The sequence below is a fragment of the Ranitomeya imitator genome, chromosome 2 (assembly GCF_032444005.1).
Source record: "Ranitomeya imitator isolate aRanImi1 chromosome 2, aRanImi1.pri, whole genome shotgun sequence".
NCBI classification, from domain to species: Eukaryota; Metazoa; Chordata; class Amphibia; order Anura; family Dendrobatidae; genus Ranitomeya; species Ranitomeya imitator.
In genome coordinates, this window is record NC_091283.1 from 171201582 (window position 1) to 171220863 (window position 19282).

The 19282-nt window shown below is 43.6% G+C and overlaps 1 protein-coding gene across 1 annotated transcript in view; it reads left to right on the plus strand.

Moving 5' to 3' along the window:
- The window catches only part of CACNA1B (calcium voltage-gated channel subunit alpha1 B), a 467134-nt gene that overhangs the window by 153140 nt on the left and 294712 nt on the right, over window positions 1-19282 (plus strand). The window contains exon 4 of the mRNA XM_069747979.1: window positions 16986-17077. Coding sequence (XP_069604080.1) covers window positions 16986-17077 — 92 coding nt within the window. The remainder of the gene's footprint in view (window positions 1-16985; window positions 17078-19282) is intronic.

The window sequence follows — 19282 nt, forward strand, 5'->3', positions numbered from 1 at the left end:
CGCCGCTGCTCCGGCTCGCACCATTTTCTTCACAATTTGCAAGTTCTTCTCCCCGCTTGTCTGCGGACGGCTTATAAACAAGCATAAACCGCCCGGACTACCAACGAGCAAAGAAACGACACCGATCCATCTCTAAAGATACAGCGCCCATAGATGATTTTTGACTGATCCTATACAAGTTTGCCTGGATCCATTTTCAGGATGATACAATAGGTTTGACAAATTGGCTCTTTCTTTTTTGTCTAGTTACTCTATATTGTTTCCAAAAAGATAAGAATCAGTCGTGTTTAGCTACTATATGTCTCTCTTTGGCAAAATATCCCAATGAGCCAGGGTTCGGAAACACCGGTTTAGGCTACAGCATAATAATTGAAATGCCCCCCTATATTTAGAAATCTGACCCATTTCCCCATCATTATAGAAAGGTATTAACACCTCACTGTGCCCTTTAGAAGAGCACAGATAGGTGATCGTCCGCTGTGGCTCAAGTGTATCCTCTCTGGATGAGTTGTACGGTTTCTTTAAGAAGTTAGAGACCAGAAAAATATCAGCCACCATCACCACTACATAATCCCACAGAGTACGTGAATGATATAAGAAGCTTTACTTGTAATCCTAAACTTTTTATTAACCACTTAGCAACCAGAGAGCTTCAGTTCTACATGACTAGACACTTTTGAATTATTTTGTGCACATGGCATATCTTTTCTTTGTGTTGGACTGCTAAATTAATTTTTGAGCTATTGATAAATATATATGAGTTTTTGGCAAGGCCAGCTTACTGCTTTGAAGAAATAGGAATACATCCAACCTGTGGTTACAGTTCGCAGGGAAAACGGATTGGGACAAATCCACACATGTAGAGAAAAAAAATTTGATTTCTCCAGCGATCAGTCCAATGGTAGAGTAAAATATACCTTTTATTTATCCATTAAAAAGTTCCAGATTTCTTCAGTTACAATATTGCATACATTCAATCCCTTATGGACGACCTGTTTCGACACCATATGTGTCTTCCTCCAGGTACCTGGTACCTTATTTTTTTATTTTTCGGTTTTCCACTGTTAATTGTGCACAGCTATTAAGATCCCCTGTTATAGGGGAAAAAAGCCATAGGGACATTTGTCAGTAGCAGAGCTGACCTCAGTCGGCTAAGAGCCGCCAAGCTATGTGAACATCACTCAGTACAGTGTTGTCCCTTAGTGGGCAATAGGGCGACACTGCGATGCCCAGCACAGCAGTTACACAGGCTTGATTTGAGCATGATATAAAAAGCAAGACAAGAGCAAAAAGTAGAGGCGCAAGACAGATTTTAGTGTATGACTTAGTGTATATATTATTATTATTTATTTATATACCACCATTAATTCCATGGTGCTGTACATGAGATAGGGTTACATCAAAATACAAATATCACTTACAGTAAACAAACTAACAATGACAGACTAATACAGAGGGAAGAAGACCCTGCCCTTGCAGGCTTACATTCTACAGGATTATGGGGAAGGAGACAGTAGGTCGAGGGTTGCAGTAGTTCCGATGGTGTTCAGGTGGCCATGTGGTCATTACAGGTTGTAAGCTTCTTTGTAGAGGTGGGTTTTCAGGTTTCTTTTGAAGGATTCAAATGTGGTGGATAACCAGACATTTTGGGGCATAAAATTCCCGAGGATGGGGGATATTGAGGAGAAGTCTTGGAGGCGATTGGGTGAGGAGTGAACAAGCGTGGGGGAAAGGAGGTGGTCTTGGGAGGACCGGAGATTACGTGAGGGAAGATATTGAGAGATTAGTTTGGAAATATACGGAGGAGAAAGGTTATGGATGGCTTTGTAGGTCAGTGTTAGTAGTTTAAACTGGATACGCTGGAAAATTGGGAGCCAGTGAAGGGATTTGCAAAAAGGGGAAGCAGGAGTGTAGAGAGAGATTAATTACTCGGGCAGCAGAGTTAAGGACGGACTGGAGGGGTGCAAGAGTGTTAGAAGGTAGGCCACAGAGGAGGATGTTGCTGTAGTCGAGGCGGAAGATGACTAGGGCATGTACAGGCATTTTGGTAGAATGAGGGTTGAGGAAAGAACGGATTCTGGAAATATTTTTGAGCTGGAGGCGACAGGAGGTGGCGAGAGCTTGGATGTGCGGTTTGAAGGACAGGGCAGAGTCAAGGGTTACTCTGAGGAAGCGGATTTCGGGGACAGGGGAAAGTGTGATTTCATTTATTTTGATATAGATCAGGTAGGGAAGATATGCGAGATGGAGGAAAGATAATTAATTGAGATTTGTCCACATTGAACTTGAGGAAGCGAGAGGAGAAGAAGGAGGATATGGCTGATAGACACTCTGGGATTCTGGGCAGGAGAGAGGTGACATCTGGGCCAGAGAGGTGGATCTGAGTGTCATCAGCATATAGATAGTACTGGAAGCCATAGGACTTTATGAGTTGTCCCAGGCCAAGTGTGTAGATTGAGAAGAGTAAGTCTCCTAGGACAGAGCCTTGAGGGACACCAACAGAGAGGGGGCGAGATGAAAAGGTAGTATGGGAATAGGAAACGCTAAATGTGCGGTTGGTAAGGTATGAGGAGATCCAGGATAGGGTGAGGTCTTTGACACCAAAGGAACAGAGGATCTGTAGTAGGAGGTAGAGTTAAGCGACTTTTACTTTTTTCGGATCAAGTCGGGTTTCGCGAAACCCGACTTTGTCAAAAGTCTGGTCGGGTAAAATCGGCCGATTATTGCAAAAAGTCGGGGGCCGACTGAAACATGAAACCCAATGCAAGTCAATGGGGAATCAAAGTCGGCAGTGAGTGGAGGACAGGAAAACACCTACAGTGCCCATTTTAATGCCAAAAACATCAATTCTTATTACTTAAGCTTGTCAATCTTAATTTACTTTATAATAATAGTTAGGCATTGAAAACTGGGGGTCATTTGGCTAAAGTTGTGGGGAGGTAGGGCTGGCTCAAGATTTTCGTGGGCCCACGAAACGCGGAATACGTCACGGCGGTGGAGCAGGGAGAGGTAAGTATTTCAACTTTGCAAGTGCTGTGATTCTGAGCAAGCAGGGGGGGCCCACTCGTTGGCACTGGCACAGGGCCCCTCATAGTACGGCGGTGTGTTTGACGGGTGGCGCCTCCCACTGGCAGACACTTTTGCGTACTATGAGGGGCCCTGTGCCAGTGACGTCGCCAACGAGTATGCCCCCCCACCTGATGAAGGAACCTGCACTTTCATCTGCACCTTCCTCTTTGTCCCCGTGTAAGGTGGTATAGTATGCGGGAAGGGAAGCCGACTTTCAGCAGGGTCAGATTCTGGCTGTGTAGAGTGCAAGGGGAATGTAGTGGTCTGGGTCAATGTACCAGCAGACTCATCTAGCAGTGGCTGGGCAATGGGCCGAATGAGGAGGAAACACAGATATAGGCTCATGTAATAAAGTAGGCTAAATGCAGTTCAAAATTGGTAACAGGACTAAACAGGCGGCATTGCTTTGTTCAGTGGAGGACAACTGTAATGAGTGGCAGACACAGTTAGTAGGCCCAAATAATAAAGTAGGCTAAGTGCAGTTCAAAATTGGTAACAGGACTAAACAGGCGGCATTGCTTTGTTCAGTGGAGGACAACTGTAATGAGTGGCAGACACAGTTAGTAGACCCAAATAATAAAGTAGGCTAAATGCAGTTCAAAATTGGTAACAGGACTAAACAGGCGGCATTGCTTTGTTCAGTGGAGGACAACTGTAATGAGTGACAGACACAGTTAGTAGGCCCAAATAATAAAGTAGGCTAAATGCAGTTCAAAATTGGTAACAGGACTAAACAGGCGGCATTGCTTTGTTCAGTGGAGGACAACTGTAATGAGTGGCAGACACAGTTAGTAGGCCCAAATAAATTGGTAACAGGACTAAACAGGCGGCATTGCTTTGTTCAGTGGAGGACAACTGTAATGAGTGGCAGACACAGTTAGTAGGCCCCAATAATAAAGTAGGCTAAATGAAGTTCAAAATTGGTAACAGGACTAAACAGGTGGCATAGCTAGGTACAGGGGTAGGCTCCTCTGCTGAGTAGCAGACAGTGGTAGTAGGCGCAAAGTATTAACTGGTCTAAATGGAGGCCAGGGCCCCTGTATATTTTAACTATCATCTATCATTTCAACAAATTTGTATTGGCAGTGCCATTGAAGGATTTAACAGCACAGACTACAGAGTGGTGGAGCAGGGAGAGGTAAGTATTGCAAGTGGTAGAGCACTGTTTGAGCTGGGGGGGGGAACACTCTCGTGGGCGGCGGTACTGGCACAGGGCCCATCATATTACGACGGTGTGTCTGACATTGGTTGTGCACCACCACCATCAGAGACACTTCATTGTACTATGAGGGACCCTGTGCCAGTGCCTTCGCCCAAGAGTGGGCCCACCCACCTGTCCAGGCAAAAGGCACTCGCACGGGTGCTTGCGCCAGGTGGTGACCACGGCCCTGTGGGGGGAGTCAGCCCATTTAGGGAGGTATAAAAATGGCCTATGGTGGACATTCAGCAGCTGCAAATAGAGGAATTGGAGAAGTCAGTAAGAGGAGGCCAAAAGCAAGACATTTTTCAGGCAAGCTACGTTTCAGCAGGGGAAGGTGGGGCAAAATAATTTGAAATCCATGATTGGTTCATTTTAATGAAGGTTAGATCACGGTATGTGTAAAGAGCTCCATGGAGTAACCTGTAGTGTCGCTTGATGCATCCTTCACTTTTGGTTTGGGTGAAGGACACAAGGAAACGTCTTGTTCCTGACCGGGAGCATCCACTGACAACTCACTGCTTTTATATTTGGAACTTTCTGAAGAGGAGGCGAAAGCGCTAGAGGCTGAGTCAGCAAGGAAAGCCAAAACTTTTTCCTGCTGCTCCGGCTTTAAAAGCTGTTTTCCTACTCCCAGATAAGGGAGCCTTCGAGGCCTTGTGTAGCCAGACGATGACGCTGGCTCAACACCTCCAGCCTTAGGTGCTATTGTGCTTTTGCCACTACCACCAGATGCACCACCACCACCACCATCAGTACCAGCTGCCAACCACCGCCTACGGGCTCTTCCACCAGACCTCCTCATTTTTTGGAAAATCTAACCAAAATAACAACCGTTATATGATACTGTAAAACAAGGTAGAAGGTGTATATAAACTTGTTGAGAATTTAAATCTCCCTTTTTTTCTGGGAGACTGAACCAAAACTCAGGCCCAGTGTATATAACAACGCAATCTAAGAGGCAGAAAGTGGCTGACTGATATACGACATACTAACAGGACTGAAGTATATCCACTTTGTGAGAATTAGAATCTCCCTTTTTGGGGGGGGGGAGACTGAACCAAAACTCAGGCCCAGTGTATATAACAACGCAATCTAAGTGGCAGAAAGTGGCTGGCTGACATACGACAAACTAACAGGACTGAAGTATATCCACTTTGTGAGAATTTGAATCTCACTTTTTTGGGGGGAGACTGAACCAAAACTCAGGCCCAGTGTATAAAACAACACAATGTAAGTGGCAGAAAGTGGCTGGAAGATATATGAAAAAATACAAGGACTGTAGTACAATTTCAATCTCCCTACAATGATCTCAGGAAAAGTATGGCAGCAATAAAAAGGACTGCTGCACACAAAAGTGTGGACAAATAAAGAAGATAACTGTGCAGAAAGGAGCAACAGGATTTTTGCTTTTAAAAAAACAGTTGGTTTGCACAGCACAGCCTAATAAGCTACAGAGATGATGCACAAAAATATAGCCTCCACTGTCCCTGCAAAAAAACGGTGGTGTTGGACAGTGGAAATCGCTACAACACAAGCAGTTTGGGGGTTAATCTTCCCTCCCTAACTATATCCCTTCTTCTGATGAAGCTGCAGCAACCTCTCCCTATGCTAAGATCGTCAGAAGTAAGATGGCGGTCGGCGTGCACGCCCCTTTATAGCCCCTGTGACGTCGCAGAAAGCAAGCCAATCACTGTCATGCCCTTCTCTAAGATGGTGGGGACCGAGACCTATGTCATCACGCTGCCCACACTCTGAGTCCTCTTTTATTGTCTGAAAAATGGCACTGAAAGCGTCATACGAAACACGACTTTTGCGTGCAGATCGCCGACCTCATGGCCGATCCCACACTAGGATCGGGTCGGGTTTCATGAAACCCGACTTTGCCGAAAGTCGACGATTTTTGAATTTGTCCGATCCGTTTCGCTCAACCCTAGTAGGAGGCAGTGGTCAACTGTGTCGAAGGCAGAGGACAGGTCTGGAAGGAGGAGTATAGAGAATTGTCTGTTAGCTTTGGCTGTAAGTGGGTCGTTAGTAATGTTGGTCAGGGCAGTCTCAGTGGAATGGTGGGGACGGAAGCCAAGGTTGTAGGTTGTGGAAGAGAGAGTTAGATGCAAAGTGAGAGGAAAGTTCAGCATGGACGTGCTGCTCAAGGAGTTTGGAAGCAAATGGGTCAAAGATATGGGGTGATAGCTGGACATGGCGCTCGGGTCAAGGGATGGCTTTTTGAGAATAGGTGTGATTGTGGCATATTTGAAAGAAGAGGGGAAGGTGCCAGAAGTTAGTGATAGGTTGAAGAGATGAGTTAGGGATGGGATTAGTGTCGTGGTGAGGTTAGGGAGGAGGTGGTGCGCACAAGTGGTGAGGTGTGATTTGGAGAGAAGATGAGCAAGCTCCCCCTTCAATCATTTTGGGGAGGGAAGTTATGGGGTTATGGCATTGGTCGGGTATACAAAGGGATTGTGGTGGTTTGACAACAAAGACTTGCTTTGTTTGGTCTATCTTTTTTTTGAAGTGCGTGGCAAAGTCCTCGGCAACGATTAGGGAACTCTGAGGGGGCAGTGGTGGGCGAAGGAAGGAGTTAAAAGTGTTGAACAACTGTTTGGGGTTGTGGGATAAAGAAGATACGAGGGATGTAAAATAGGCCTGTTTAGCAGAGGTGAGAGCTGTTGCTTGTTTGAGTGCAGTGAAATCATCTTGCAAATGCATTTTCTTCCAACGCCTTTCTGCTATTCTGGATACTTTCCGAAGCTTTTTAGTGGTGTTATTGTGCCAGGGTTGTCTATAGATTTGTCACACTCTGCTATGCAGGACAGGAGCGACCGAGTCGATGGCTGATGCAAGAGTGGCATTGTAGAAACTAGTGTTTGTGTCGTGGAGTTAGGATATGGATGCCAGTGGTAGGATAGAGTAAGAGAGCCTGTGGGTGTCAAGGTGTGCGAGGTTTCTGTGGGGGTGCGCATGTTGCTGGACATGGGTGACAGGTAAGGAGGACAGGGATGAGAAAGTGAGTAGATGGTGGTCAGATATAGGGAGAGGGGAGGTTGTGAAGTTAGATAGGGAGCAGAGACGGGTGAAGACCAGGTCTAATGTATGTCCATCTGTGTGGGTGGCTGAGGAGGACCACTGAGTAAGTCCAAAAGATGAAGTAAGGGACCAGAGTCTGGAGGCTGCTGACTGGTGGGGGTCAATGGGGATGTTGAAGTCACCCATGATGGTGGGAATGTCAGCAGACAGAAAGGGAAGGAGCCAGGTGGAGAATTGGGGTCAATATATATATATATATATATATATATATATATATATATATATAATATATACATACAAACATACATACATACATACATACATATATACTTTCTCTTGATACATTAGTTTGCGCTGTGGTGTGACCCCATGTTAATAAAGGCAGTATATATATATATATATATATATATATATATATATATATACTTTCAAGATTCTACTGGTCACTGTAGAAAGGAGGTCCCCCCGCTGTCAGACATGAGGTTACACCACTCAGGTCAAACTAACATATCAATAGGAAGTATATATACGGTATATATGTATATATATATATATATATATATATATATATATATATATATATATATATATATACTGCCTTTATTGACATGGGGTCACACCACTCAGCTCAAACTAATGTATCAATAGGAAATATCTACTATATAATTGTCTAAGGGTCACTTCCGTCTTTCTGTCTGTCTTTCTGTCACAGATATTCATTCGTCGCGGCCTCTGTCTGTCATGGAATCCAAGTCGCTGATTGGTCGTGGCAAAACGCCCACGACCATTGCCACGACCAATCAGCGACGGACGCAGTCCGGCGGCAATATGGCCGCTCTTTCCTCCACACAGTCAGTCAGTGCCCACTTCATACTCCCCTCCAGAACTACAACGGGCTCTTCGGAAGGTGAGTAAATGTTTATTTTTTAATATGTTACATACGTGGCTGGGCAATATACTACGTAGCTGGGCAATATACTACGTGGCTCTGTGCTGTATACTACGTCGCTGTGCAATATACTACGTGGCTCTGTGCTGTATACTATGTCGCTGTGCAATATACTACATGGCTGGGCAATATACTACGTGACTGGGCAATATACTACGTGACTGGGCAATATACTACATGGCTGGGCAATATACTACGTTGCTCTGTGCTGTATACTACGTCGCTGTGCAATATACTACGTAGCTGGGCAATATACTACGTGGCTCTGTGCTGTATACTACGTCTCTGTGCAATATACTACGTCGCTGGCAATATACTACGCCGCTGAGCAATATACTACGTGACTCGGCAATATACTACGTGACTGGGCAATATACGTGAGTGGGCAATATACTACGTGACTGGGCAATATACTAAGGGGCTGGGCAATATACTACGTGACTGGGCAATATAGTATGTGGCTGGGCAATATTCTACGTGGCTGGACAATATTCTACGTGGCTGGGTAATATACTACGTGACTGGCCAATATACTACGTGACTGGGCAATATACTACGTGACTGGGCAATATACTACGGGCTGGGCAATGTAGTACGTGGCTGGGCAATGTAGTACGTGGCTGGGCAATATAGTACGTGGCTGGGCAATATACTATGTGACTGGGCAATATACTACGTGGCTGGGCAAAATACTACGTGGCTGGGCAATATAGTATGTGGCTGGGCAATATAGTATGTGGCTGGGCAACATACTACGTGACTGGGCAATATACTACGTGGACATGCATATTCTAGAATACCCGATTAGAATCGTTAGAATCGGGCCACCATCTGGTGTGTGTATATATATATATATATATATATATATATATATATATATACATACTTCCTATTAATACATTAGTGTGACCTGAGTGGTGTGACCCCATGTCTGACAGCGGGGGGACCTCCTTTCTACGGTGACCAGTGGAATCTTAAAAGTATTTATTTCTATTATTAGATTATTAATGGTCCAGAAACTAAAATTCTGCATTTATGTTACTTTAACATTAGAAGTGGAACTCCTCCTTTAGAAGAAAGAAACATTGAGCGCACAAGTAATCTAGGTCTATTCTTTTTCCAACATTTTTACCCAACATTAAATCAGATGATTTCTGCAAGATTTGGTCATTTTAATGGCTGTGGATCACAACAAGGCAGTAGGAATTTAACAACGTTTTATCCTGTATATCATGGTATTGTTGTCGCAATGGGAATACAAGCCACTGGGTCTGTGGTCCTCATAAACTGCCAGTCTGTAATCTCTCCCATGTCGCCCGTTTTATGGAGCAAATGTTGCCGTCTTGGTACACAGAAACTATTTCCCTCAACTTCTCCTAAGGGGCCGCTGACCGAGAGATGCCTTCTTGGCACAGAACAAATGCTTTCAGCTAACAATACAGCAAAAAAAAACTGCCCACTGGAGGGATCTAGACCTTTTCACTGCAAAAATCAGTTGCTCATTTCTTCCAAATTCAATGTCAAGGTCAATATACATTAGAAGTTTTTTGTTCTACATGTGCTTTAGATTGTACTGTATTCTTGTATTCACTGGTGGTCAGTAGCTACCTGGGATTTAACCATTTGGTAGTCAAATAGAGACTATGTAGTTTTAGGAGTTTGCATAGAGACAAAATGGCCATACACAACTATGGCTACTAGAGATGAGTGGATTGATTCGTGGGACGCCGGTCCAGTGTTCATTGGTACCTGATGGTTAGACAGGAGGCCCGCGAATCTCTCACCTTCCGGTATTCCCGGTACAGCATCTGATTTTTTTAAGGCTTGTGCATTGACACTGTCAATTTATTTTCCTAGAGTGGTGGGCCACCACTCCTTTCTAAAGGTGCATTTCAGACCTCCATTCTCGTGATCGGTGGGGATCCGGGCAGTTAGACTCGATCAGCAAGTTATCTCCTCTCCTGTACATAGTTAAATGAGAGGAATAATCCTTTAAGGAGAGCCAGTTCCTCCAAAGAACTGCCAAAAACTGGTGCAGGTAGCAAAGGTTTAGTAGCACGTACACTGAGACACATTTGGTTGGTGTAACAAGTTGAGTAGATCCATTGTCCCATTTCTGTTCACAATACAATTGGTACATGTCGAAATAATGCTATAGCAAAGTTTTTTAAAACTTTTCTTGGCTGTATCATATTGATGACTCCAATGCAAAACAGAGGCTCAATCTAATTGTAGTTGCAAAAAATGGTAAAGGTTCCAACCATCTCCTTTGCCATGTATAATACTAGCTTCGTTTGTTGCAGGAGAGGCCCGTAGACCCCTACTTAGGCACGAGAGCATAGGTCTGGCTGCTACTTTTGCATCCCTGATGGCTGCACCCCTGATGCAGTTCTAGGGCTCATTTTTGAAGATCAGGGGAGTAGGTATCTAGGATGCATAAGAAGAAAATGGACACCGGCACTTATGGGGGCCCAAAGATACAAGTATAATAAGTTTGGGGGGTTGTTACAGATTTTCCATGGGGACTATAGCAAAGTCAGATAGGATTAAACCCTGCCCTATCACTGCAGGTCTGGATTAGATACACCTGTTTAGTTTTCACTAGGAATCAGGGCCAGTGTTCAGTAGGGCTCTCAGTTTGCTGGATGTTGAGCAGAGTGGAGTATGCTGCTGGTGAGTGCCCAGTCAAAATATGAGCTATAGCTGGGAGAGAGACAAGCCAATGTCTTTCTATGAATTAAGACTGCATGGGTCAGCTAGGAAAGCTGAGCAGTCTGTGTGTTGGAGCAGTAGAGAAATGTGTGGAAGCTGCAGCCTGTTCAGTGTGAACTGTGCTCGGAGTTGAACACTTCTTTTTGGCGCAGGAAGTTGCTAGAGCTCAGGCTTAAGGTGATAATGAGACTGGTGGGATTGTGCCTCTTCTTTGTATGTAGTTTTCTCCGGGAGAAAGGACTGTAATGTGTTGGGGCGAGCCTGCACTGACATATTGTATGTGCCCTGCTAAATTAATGGTTTATTTGCTGTGATACCTTTGTGCCCAGAAAAGGCTGTTTTTTTTTAAAGCAATAAAACTGCATGGTCTGTGTGACCGCTACCTAATGCCTACCTGAGTGTGTGAATCGCAGGAGCTTGACATTGCTGTATATCATATAGATCATTATTTTCCAATTCATCATGTTTGTGTTTGTAATTTTTAAATACTGACATTTTGTAATATTGAGTTGAAGAGTCGGGTATCAGCCATATTTGGGAACACGATTGCCTTTTGTCGATAAGCCCAGTTGTTTATTACAGGCAGGTCGCTGATGATTCTACTGCAGAGTTTTGCAATCGAGACAGTGTGTGATGTAACCAAAGCTGCCACAAGCCCCTTGGGGACGTGTGTATATTGTGTATGTGTGTCTGACGGCTTGCGCATATGATGCACTGCAGCTGGGACCTATTACATGGTGTGCCCCGCGAGACAGGCAAGCGATGGGAATCCCAGACACAGTTGTCGCTTCATAACATCAGCTCGACCATGTTTTCTCTGAAAGAAACCCTTTCGCCCCTTCTGTGGCCAGGAAAAATTGCATTAACCCCGCATTGTGTTAAAGGGCTTCACTCCCTTGACCATCAAATTTAACCCCCTAAAAAGTATTTACTCCATAGAATAAAAAGAAAAGTGATATAAACCCTCAAGTTTTCCACCAGTCCTTTAGTATTCTATTTTTCTAGGTGACTACCAATATGGCCACCATTAAAGCTCCTCAGAGGCTGTCACCTAACTTTTCTTAACACCTGCATGACAAATATACCTGCCAAGGATGAAATTTTAAAATAATGCCTAGGGTAAATAGTGTAAAATATTCTCATATTTTCCAACATGTGGGTATGGAAAATGAAAGCCTCACCCCCTGGAAAGGGTTAAACTGATTGGTAACACCCACTTTGGGGCAGGGCTTGTGAAAATCACCACCTTTTTTGGACCGGGGCATACTTGACTTTGCTGGAGTTTTTTCTGAAAATTTTGGACAATAATAATAATTTTAGAACTGTTGACCACAATGTACTCCGCCGTCTGATTCCACTGGGTACCTAAAGTTCTATAAATCTCAATGGAATGGAGACCTCAGATTTGTTGGGTCACTTTCTGCTTGACCATTACACATTTTTGGGACAGCCTTATTACTACGGTATAAGGCCATGTTGTATGGACATATTTGGGGGGAACTTTTTTTTTACTTAATTGTGTATATTTAGAGCTAAAAACTATTTTGGCAATTAGGTATGTGTAATTTGGCTTAATCAGACTATTTGTTTCCCTGCGCATTGCTGTTTGCAGAATAGTTTCAATTGAGAATATTCGGTGAGCTTTCCCTAATAGAGAGATGGAAACTGTTTTCCCGTTCTTGTCAGAGCTCCTTTCAGCTGATTTATGACGGCATCAAAGTTCAACTCCACTTGGATGTGGTCTGTGGTCAGCACATAGGAGTTCGGACAAAAGTTACAAACTCACAAGGTTCACACGGCCATTTTTTTTTATGTTCGTAAAAAAAGGGACACTACTTGAACCAATTTTATAAAACGGGGAAGCGCAGAAGAGCCATTATTTTCACAGTCTGAATCAGCATGTCAGAAAATTTGCAGCGTGCACTAGTTTCTTCCATAATGTGGATGAGATTCATCCATTCAAGTCTAAGGATATGCAAAAAAAAATTGGGTCCCATATGGAGCTTCAGTTTAGCATCTGATTTTTTGTGGATACATTGCAATTCTGTTACATAGTAAACTGTTAATGCTGCTGTAAAAAGACGGATTGTACATGGATCACAAGATAGAAAAATAATTGTCCAAGTTTTCTGCATGAAACGCTGAGGATTTTTTTTATACGGTCGGGTGTATCTGGCCTCAGAACGAGCTCGCTAATGATTCTCCGCCATCTTATTCTGCAGCCAACATTGCACAGAGAAATAAAAAGCCTTAGGAGCTGAACGGAAGGTGCCATATCCTTTAACAAATAGTGTTCCACAAGCCACATGTGGTTTCCAAAACATTAATTGTTCATAAGGAGCAATGGGCCATGAATTCTGGTCATATACTATGCAAATTGCCTCTTCTGAGAAAAAGAGGACTTAAACTCTATAGCGCCACCTGTTGGAAGTAGCGATCCTACAAGTCACAATCAACTCTTTAACAAGTCGTGCAATATGACTTGGGATAAAAGCCAAATCAGTATCTCAATTCGCAGACACGGTGTTTCGGGCTGTTGGCCCTCGTCAGTGCGAAGCATGAGAACTAATTTGTCTAGGTGAGAGGCTCTGGACTGGGGTCTCAGGGGTATCGTTTCTCCTTATGGAGAGTGACATACCATCTCTGGCTTGTCAAGGTAAGGAGGCTTATTCGCCGTGCAATGCTCCTCTGGGAAATATAATATGCAAATTGCCTCTTCTGAGAAAAAGAGGACTTAAACTCTATAGCGCCACCTGTTGGAAGTAGCGATCCTACAAGTCACAATCAACTCTTTAACAAGTCGTGCAATATGACTTAGGATAAAAGCCAAATCAGTATCTCAATTCACAGACACGGTGTTTTGGGCTGTTGGCCCTCGTCAGTGCGAAGCATGAGAACTAATTTGGCTAGTTGAGTGAGAGGCTCTGGACTGGGGTCTAAGGGGTATGGTCATATACTAGCAAGTTTTGGCTTCCTTATGACAATGGGTCACAACCCTAAGTTGACCGTATGATGATAGTCCACCACTAGTCTACCTAATCTCATGGCGATTTGCACTGGGATGGAGACAGAAAGCATCTATGGCCTTTTCATATATTAATTCCCTAGAACCAATGTAGCCTCCAGATCAATGTGCATTGTCACAGCTCGGCATCAATAATTTCCGACGAGTACAGATTGGATGACATAACAATACAAAAATAATTCCCTTTACATTATCTTTTAAGAACATTACTGAGAGCTGTATTAATTCCTGCAGAGGTAATCTCATTAATTGCTCGATCGATAGGTCTCTATCTGAAAAGTGTTTCAGTGGAATCATGGTGGATATGCAGGCACATGAGACAGGGAAGAATTTACTAGTTTCTCATTCCATATATATTTTTTTTAATTCACCAAGTGGGAGGATACTTTATTGGAAATATTTGTTTCCCGGTTGTTCTATTGCGGCACAGTTTTAGTTTCCAAAACTGGCACATTGTGTCCCGCATAGTTCGTGGGGCTAACACTATTGAGGAAAATGTAAACCATAGAGCTACTAGTTCCAACCAGGGCAACCAAAGTGAAAACCCCCAATATTTATCATGGATTAGATCTAGGAATCAACTTTTATTACAGCATTTTCATGCTGAGGTTTTTGAGGATTTGATTTTTTTTAAGCAGAAACTCTCCAAATCCTCCTCAAAAACTTAAGACTTTCCAGTCAGTTTTCTACAAAAACTCAACAAAAACACTCAGTCTGCATAGTGTCTTAGATGTAGTAAAATGTGACGTGTCATTGTTGATACTGTTGGATTTTAGCACCCAATTCAATGGAAGCCGGAACATAAAAATGTCACAAAGTCGGTAAAGGGAAAGAGGACAATGACTTCAGCATTTTACTAAAGATGTTAAAGGTAATGACCATGGATCACCCCCCAAGGGCAGTGGGGTACTCGGTACCGGGTCCTTCGGTTCATAGGGGGATGTCACGGTGGCTGACCCGGTCCGTGGCCCTGGGACGTCTGTGTAAAAGGGAAAGATCTTTAAAGGGATAAAGTTTGGGTTCGTGATGCCACCTGGGGTATTCGGTCAGGGTGACCGATGCTGTTTTAAGGGGTCCGCTGGGGTGATGTTATGGCAGCTAGATGGTAAACCTTCCCACAGGTGAAGTATGTCGCCAGGGCTTCCCGGTGTGTAGATGGTGGATGGTGAGAGGCGCAGAGAAGAACGAGGACACAAGGTTGCAGTCTCTTTACCTTTACTGAAGACTTCAGCATCCACAGTCCAGGGTACCAGATCACAGGGCTGGCAAAGTCCGGCCGGTTTGGAGGCAAGTCCAGCGTTCCCTTGTCCAGGTGGAAATCAGTAGCCTTCCCTTGCACTGCAGTGTTGTAGTTCCTTACTGCCAAAGGCTTCACATAAGGTCCTCACAGATGTGGTGTCTCTCTCTCTGTCCCCCGTAGTCGGATAGGACAAAACCCGTATGACTGGTGGCTTGAGGCTGTTTATATGGACTCTAGCATGCCCTGGCCTCTGAGGGGTGCCACCGTGCCTCCTGGGTGTAGGGCGGACAGGTAACGTGAAATTAGCTGTCCTGTCGGTCTCTGGAGCAAAGCATAAAGGTCCTTACTCCCTGGGTGTTCTGGTTACCGGGCTTCTGTGCCTCAGAAGGAGGCAGCCTGTGTAGGGCTGGTCCCCTTCTGGTATCCTTTCCTTTGCTACGACTTCATTGCACGCTCGCTGCAATACAGTTCTGCCTTCAGTGTCTCTTTCTGAGAGCTGCAGCTCTGAGGGCATGCACAGCTCCGTGTCCATCTCCTTCGTTCTCTGACAGGATCCCACCCCTGTCAGGGACCAACTAACTGAGCGGCGCTCAGCCAGTAACTAACTAACTTTCCCTACAGGCGACCAGTTTTGCCTATGTGGGGAGTGACCTAATAAATAGGAGCAAGAGCTCCCCCTGGTGGCCTGGAGTGTGAAATGTGTTGCATGTTTGTGATACCTGGATGCAGTTATCCTTCTTTGCCTCCAAACGTAGCATCACTCTCCCCGAGAGGAAAGCAATACCACTACGACGACCAGGACCCTGGGGTGCCGCAACCAGTTTTCTTAGGGTTTTTATTTTTTTTTCCAGTTTTAGATTTATACGTTTTACATATAATTGGCGTGGTCCATCTAAGTTGTAAAAAAGTCACTATGCAAGGTGCCTACATACAGTGGATGAAAGCCAGCCATAACCATAAACGTCAGCAGGGCCGGTTGACTGTCTAATGAGTGTGGGGTGTCCCCAGGGAAAAGACTGATTAGGCATGTTGGGTCTCAAAATGTCCAATCTTCTGTTCTCATGGGAGATAAAGTGCTACCGGAGAAGTCTGGTCTGGCAGCAGCGTATTTCTCTCTCCAACCATGAATGCTTGGCCAAGCTTAGTGTGCATGTAGATGAGGAAGTCAAGAGGAAAAGCTATAGTGTCTTATTGATAGTCTTACCTGGTGAGACTGGCTATGTATGACCAAATCCTAATTCAACAAATGCCAAATTGCTATTAAGAACTTTAATAGGAACTCATGCACTCTGCCAATAGGAGTTTTAATAGATGGGGGGCTTACTGGTTGTCCCCCACTCCAAAAACAAATATGATAAACAGAAAGTTTAAAATCTTTGCAGAAGAGGATGACTCAAGGGCTTGAATTTTTTGGGGGGGACAATGACTTTTTACCCCAATAGACCCTCACGCTGCATTGTGGAGTGAGCCGATGTGTAGGATCAGGCACTCAGTCCTGGACTCGTAAGGTGTTTCTGGGCACTGAATGAATAAATGATAATAATCAAATATTGATGGTTATTGGAAGGAGTGGACATTAATTATTCATGTGTACATATCCTTTGACGTATTCATTCCATTGGTGTTTTTACAAACGCTTTCTCGGTTTGTTGTTTCAATCAATTTTACAAGGTGGAGATGAATGGAAAAGACGTACTAAATGCTATTGTGGATTTACATTGATTCTTGCTAAAAAATGTTTTTCTCTTTTTCTCTTTTTGTACAGGATACTGGCGACGGTCGGCACAGATTTTGACCTGCGGACATTGAGAGCGGTCAGAGTATTGAGGCCGCTGAAGCTAGTTTCTGGGATCCCCAGTAAGTTCCCTCATCCTCCTGATATTGATGGAAGGTCATTTCGAAATATTGAATGTCAGCGCTGCAAATATAAATTATCTGGATATGTGCATCACAATTTTTTGCTAAATTTGATAGATTGGTCTTATGAATGTAATTCTTTGAACTTGAACCTGGCACCAGGTTTTTCTTCACCTTGGACAAAGGTTCAATTTGCTCCTCTAACCCTGTATCTAAAATACCCTGGCCAAAGAAAAGTGGCTTCTTGGTGCCCCCCTTGCATGCACCCTACATACCCTGGTTACTTCCGTCACCAGTGGCTTTACTATAGAGGTTATAGACTCATCAAAGCCCTGGTGTCTCAATGGGCATAAGTGGTCTGTGCAACACTGGGAGAGATCTGTATAATTAATGCCTCATTGGGGGAGACCACTTACCGTTTTTTTTTTATTGGGGCACAGCTTTGTTTGTCCTTCTGTTTGAGTAGCTGGATGACCATGCCAATTATGATGCCATAGCTCCATGGCTCGGTAGAACAAGCAAATATTAACGAAATGATGACAAAAGAACGGTGTCAATCTGTCTTTTGTTTTGGCAAATTTTTGAGATATGATGATCATCAGTAATTATCCTCAAATGTGTCAAGTTTGACAGAACTTTACCTTTAATCAATACCTGTGTCAAGAAATGGGCTGAGCAATTTAAATCGTTAGTGTAAGGCCGCTATAGACATAAGATAGAAGCCGGCCAGGTAACTAATATTTATAGCCCACAGAAGAGAGAAGGAAACAAGTCCCTGCAAAAAAATCTCTGGTTTATCTCACATGCCCAATATTTCTTCCCCCGCCAATATCGCCACATCGCCTAACATGTTGGATCGTTGGATGGTTCTTCCATTACATAGAACGGAGCTTGAATAATGAGTCGAGAGAGAGTTGACAACCCAGCCAATAGGGAATCTAAAGGGATCGGTATTGTGGACTCCTCTCCCCGTGCCCAGGTCATTATTCTAGCTCTGTTTTCTCTGTTACAGCACAATATTTCAGAGTGGTACATAACATTCTATAATGAAGGGTTGTAATTATGCTGCCAGTGGTTCAGCATGAAAGTTCCCCTTTAATGAAAATGTTTTCAAAGACACATGCATCTTTCTTTATGGAGAGGAAAACAGTTCCGTCACTAATATAGGAAAGGGTTCTTTACTGTAAGAGTGGTTGACCTCAAGAGAAAGTAATGTCAACAACAAGTACCATGCTGAAAGAAAAGGCTGCAGCATTGAGCGAAAGTCTACTTACATTAAGAGTTTACAAGGGAGTCCAATATCGATAGAATGATACAGGAAAGTAAATCTACTGCTTCAGATCAGGATGAGTAAAGGAAGGATTTTTGTTCCTTCTCCATGAAACAAAAGTAGCTACAATTACCCAGGAGATTGACATTGGTTTTTATTTGGATCATCAAGTTTCTCTCTAATAGTCCTGATTTTGCCAGGAGAATGCCACAAACTGGACCATAAATGTGGTGGAGTTTAGCAAAACTACAACCAAAAGGAGTTCTGGGAGGTGGGGGGTTAAATGTCCCAAATATTGCTATATATATATATATATATATATATATACGTATATATATATATATATATATATATATATATAGGCAAGTCTGCAGAAGATATTGCTTGATGGGCAGATTGAGTTGAGCAAAAGGATTTGCAGGATCCTGGTCAAGTAGTGCTTGGCTGCCAGACCACTGGAAACTGCTTACTACCTGTGACATCCCAGGCTCTTCTTGTTAGAAGGACATCACTACATTACATGCATGAAGTCATGGGGGCTTACTAATCAGAAAAGGCACCGGGAATGCCACAGGTAGTAGAAGATTAGCAGGGTTCTGGTCCTGGTCCAAAAGTACTGACTACCGATATGACCGCTGGACCAGGGTCTTGTAAATTAAAGGCTATGTGCCCACGTTCAATGTATGCAACAGATTGTTCTGCACCAAAAAAAACAGTGTTTTGGCAGGAAAAACACTGTGTAAAGCACATGCATTTTTGTCATGTCTTTCAATATGTTTTTTATTCTTTTTTATGTGCGGTTTTTCCCATTCATTTGAATGGGTGAACAATGTTGTAAAAATGCTGAAAGAATTGAGTTGGTGCAGATTTAAGCAAATTATAGTTCAAATTTGTAAGGGAAATTTTTCAAAAATCTCGTTCACTTTACTGGTATT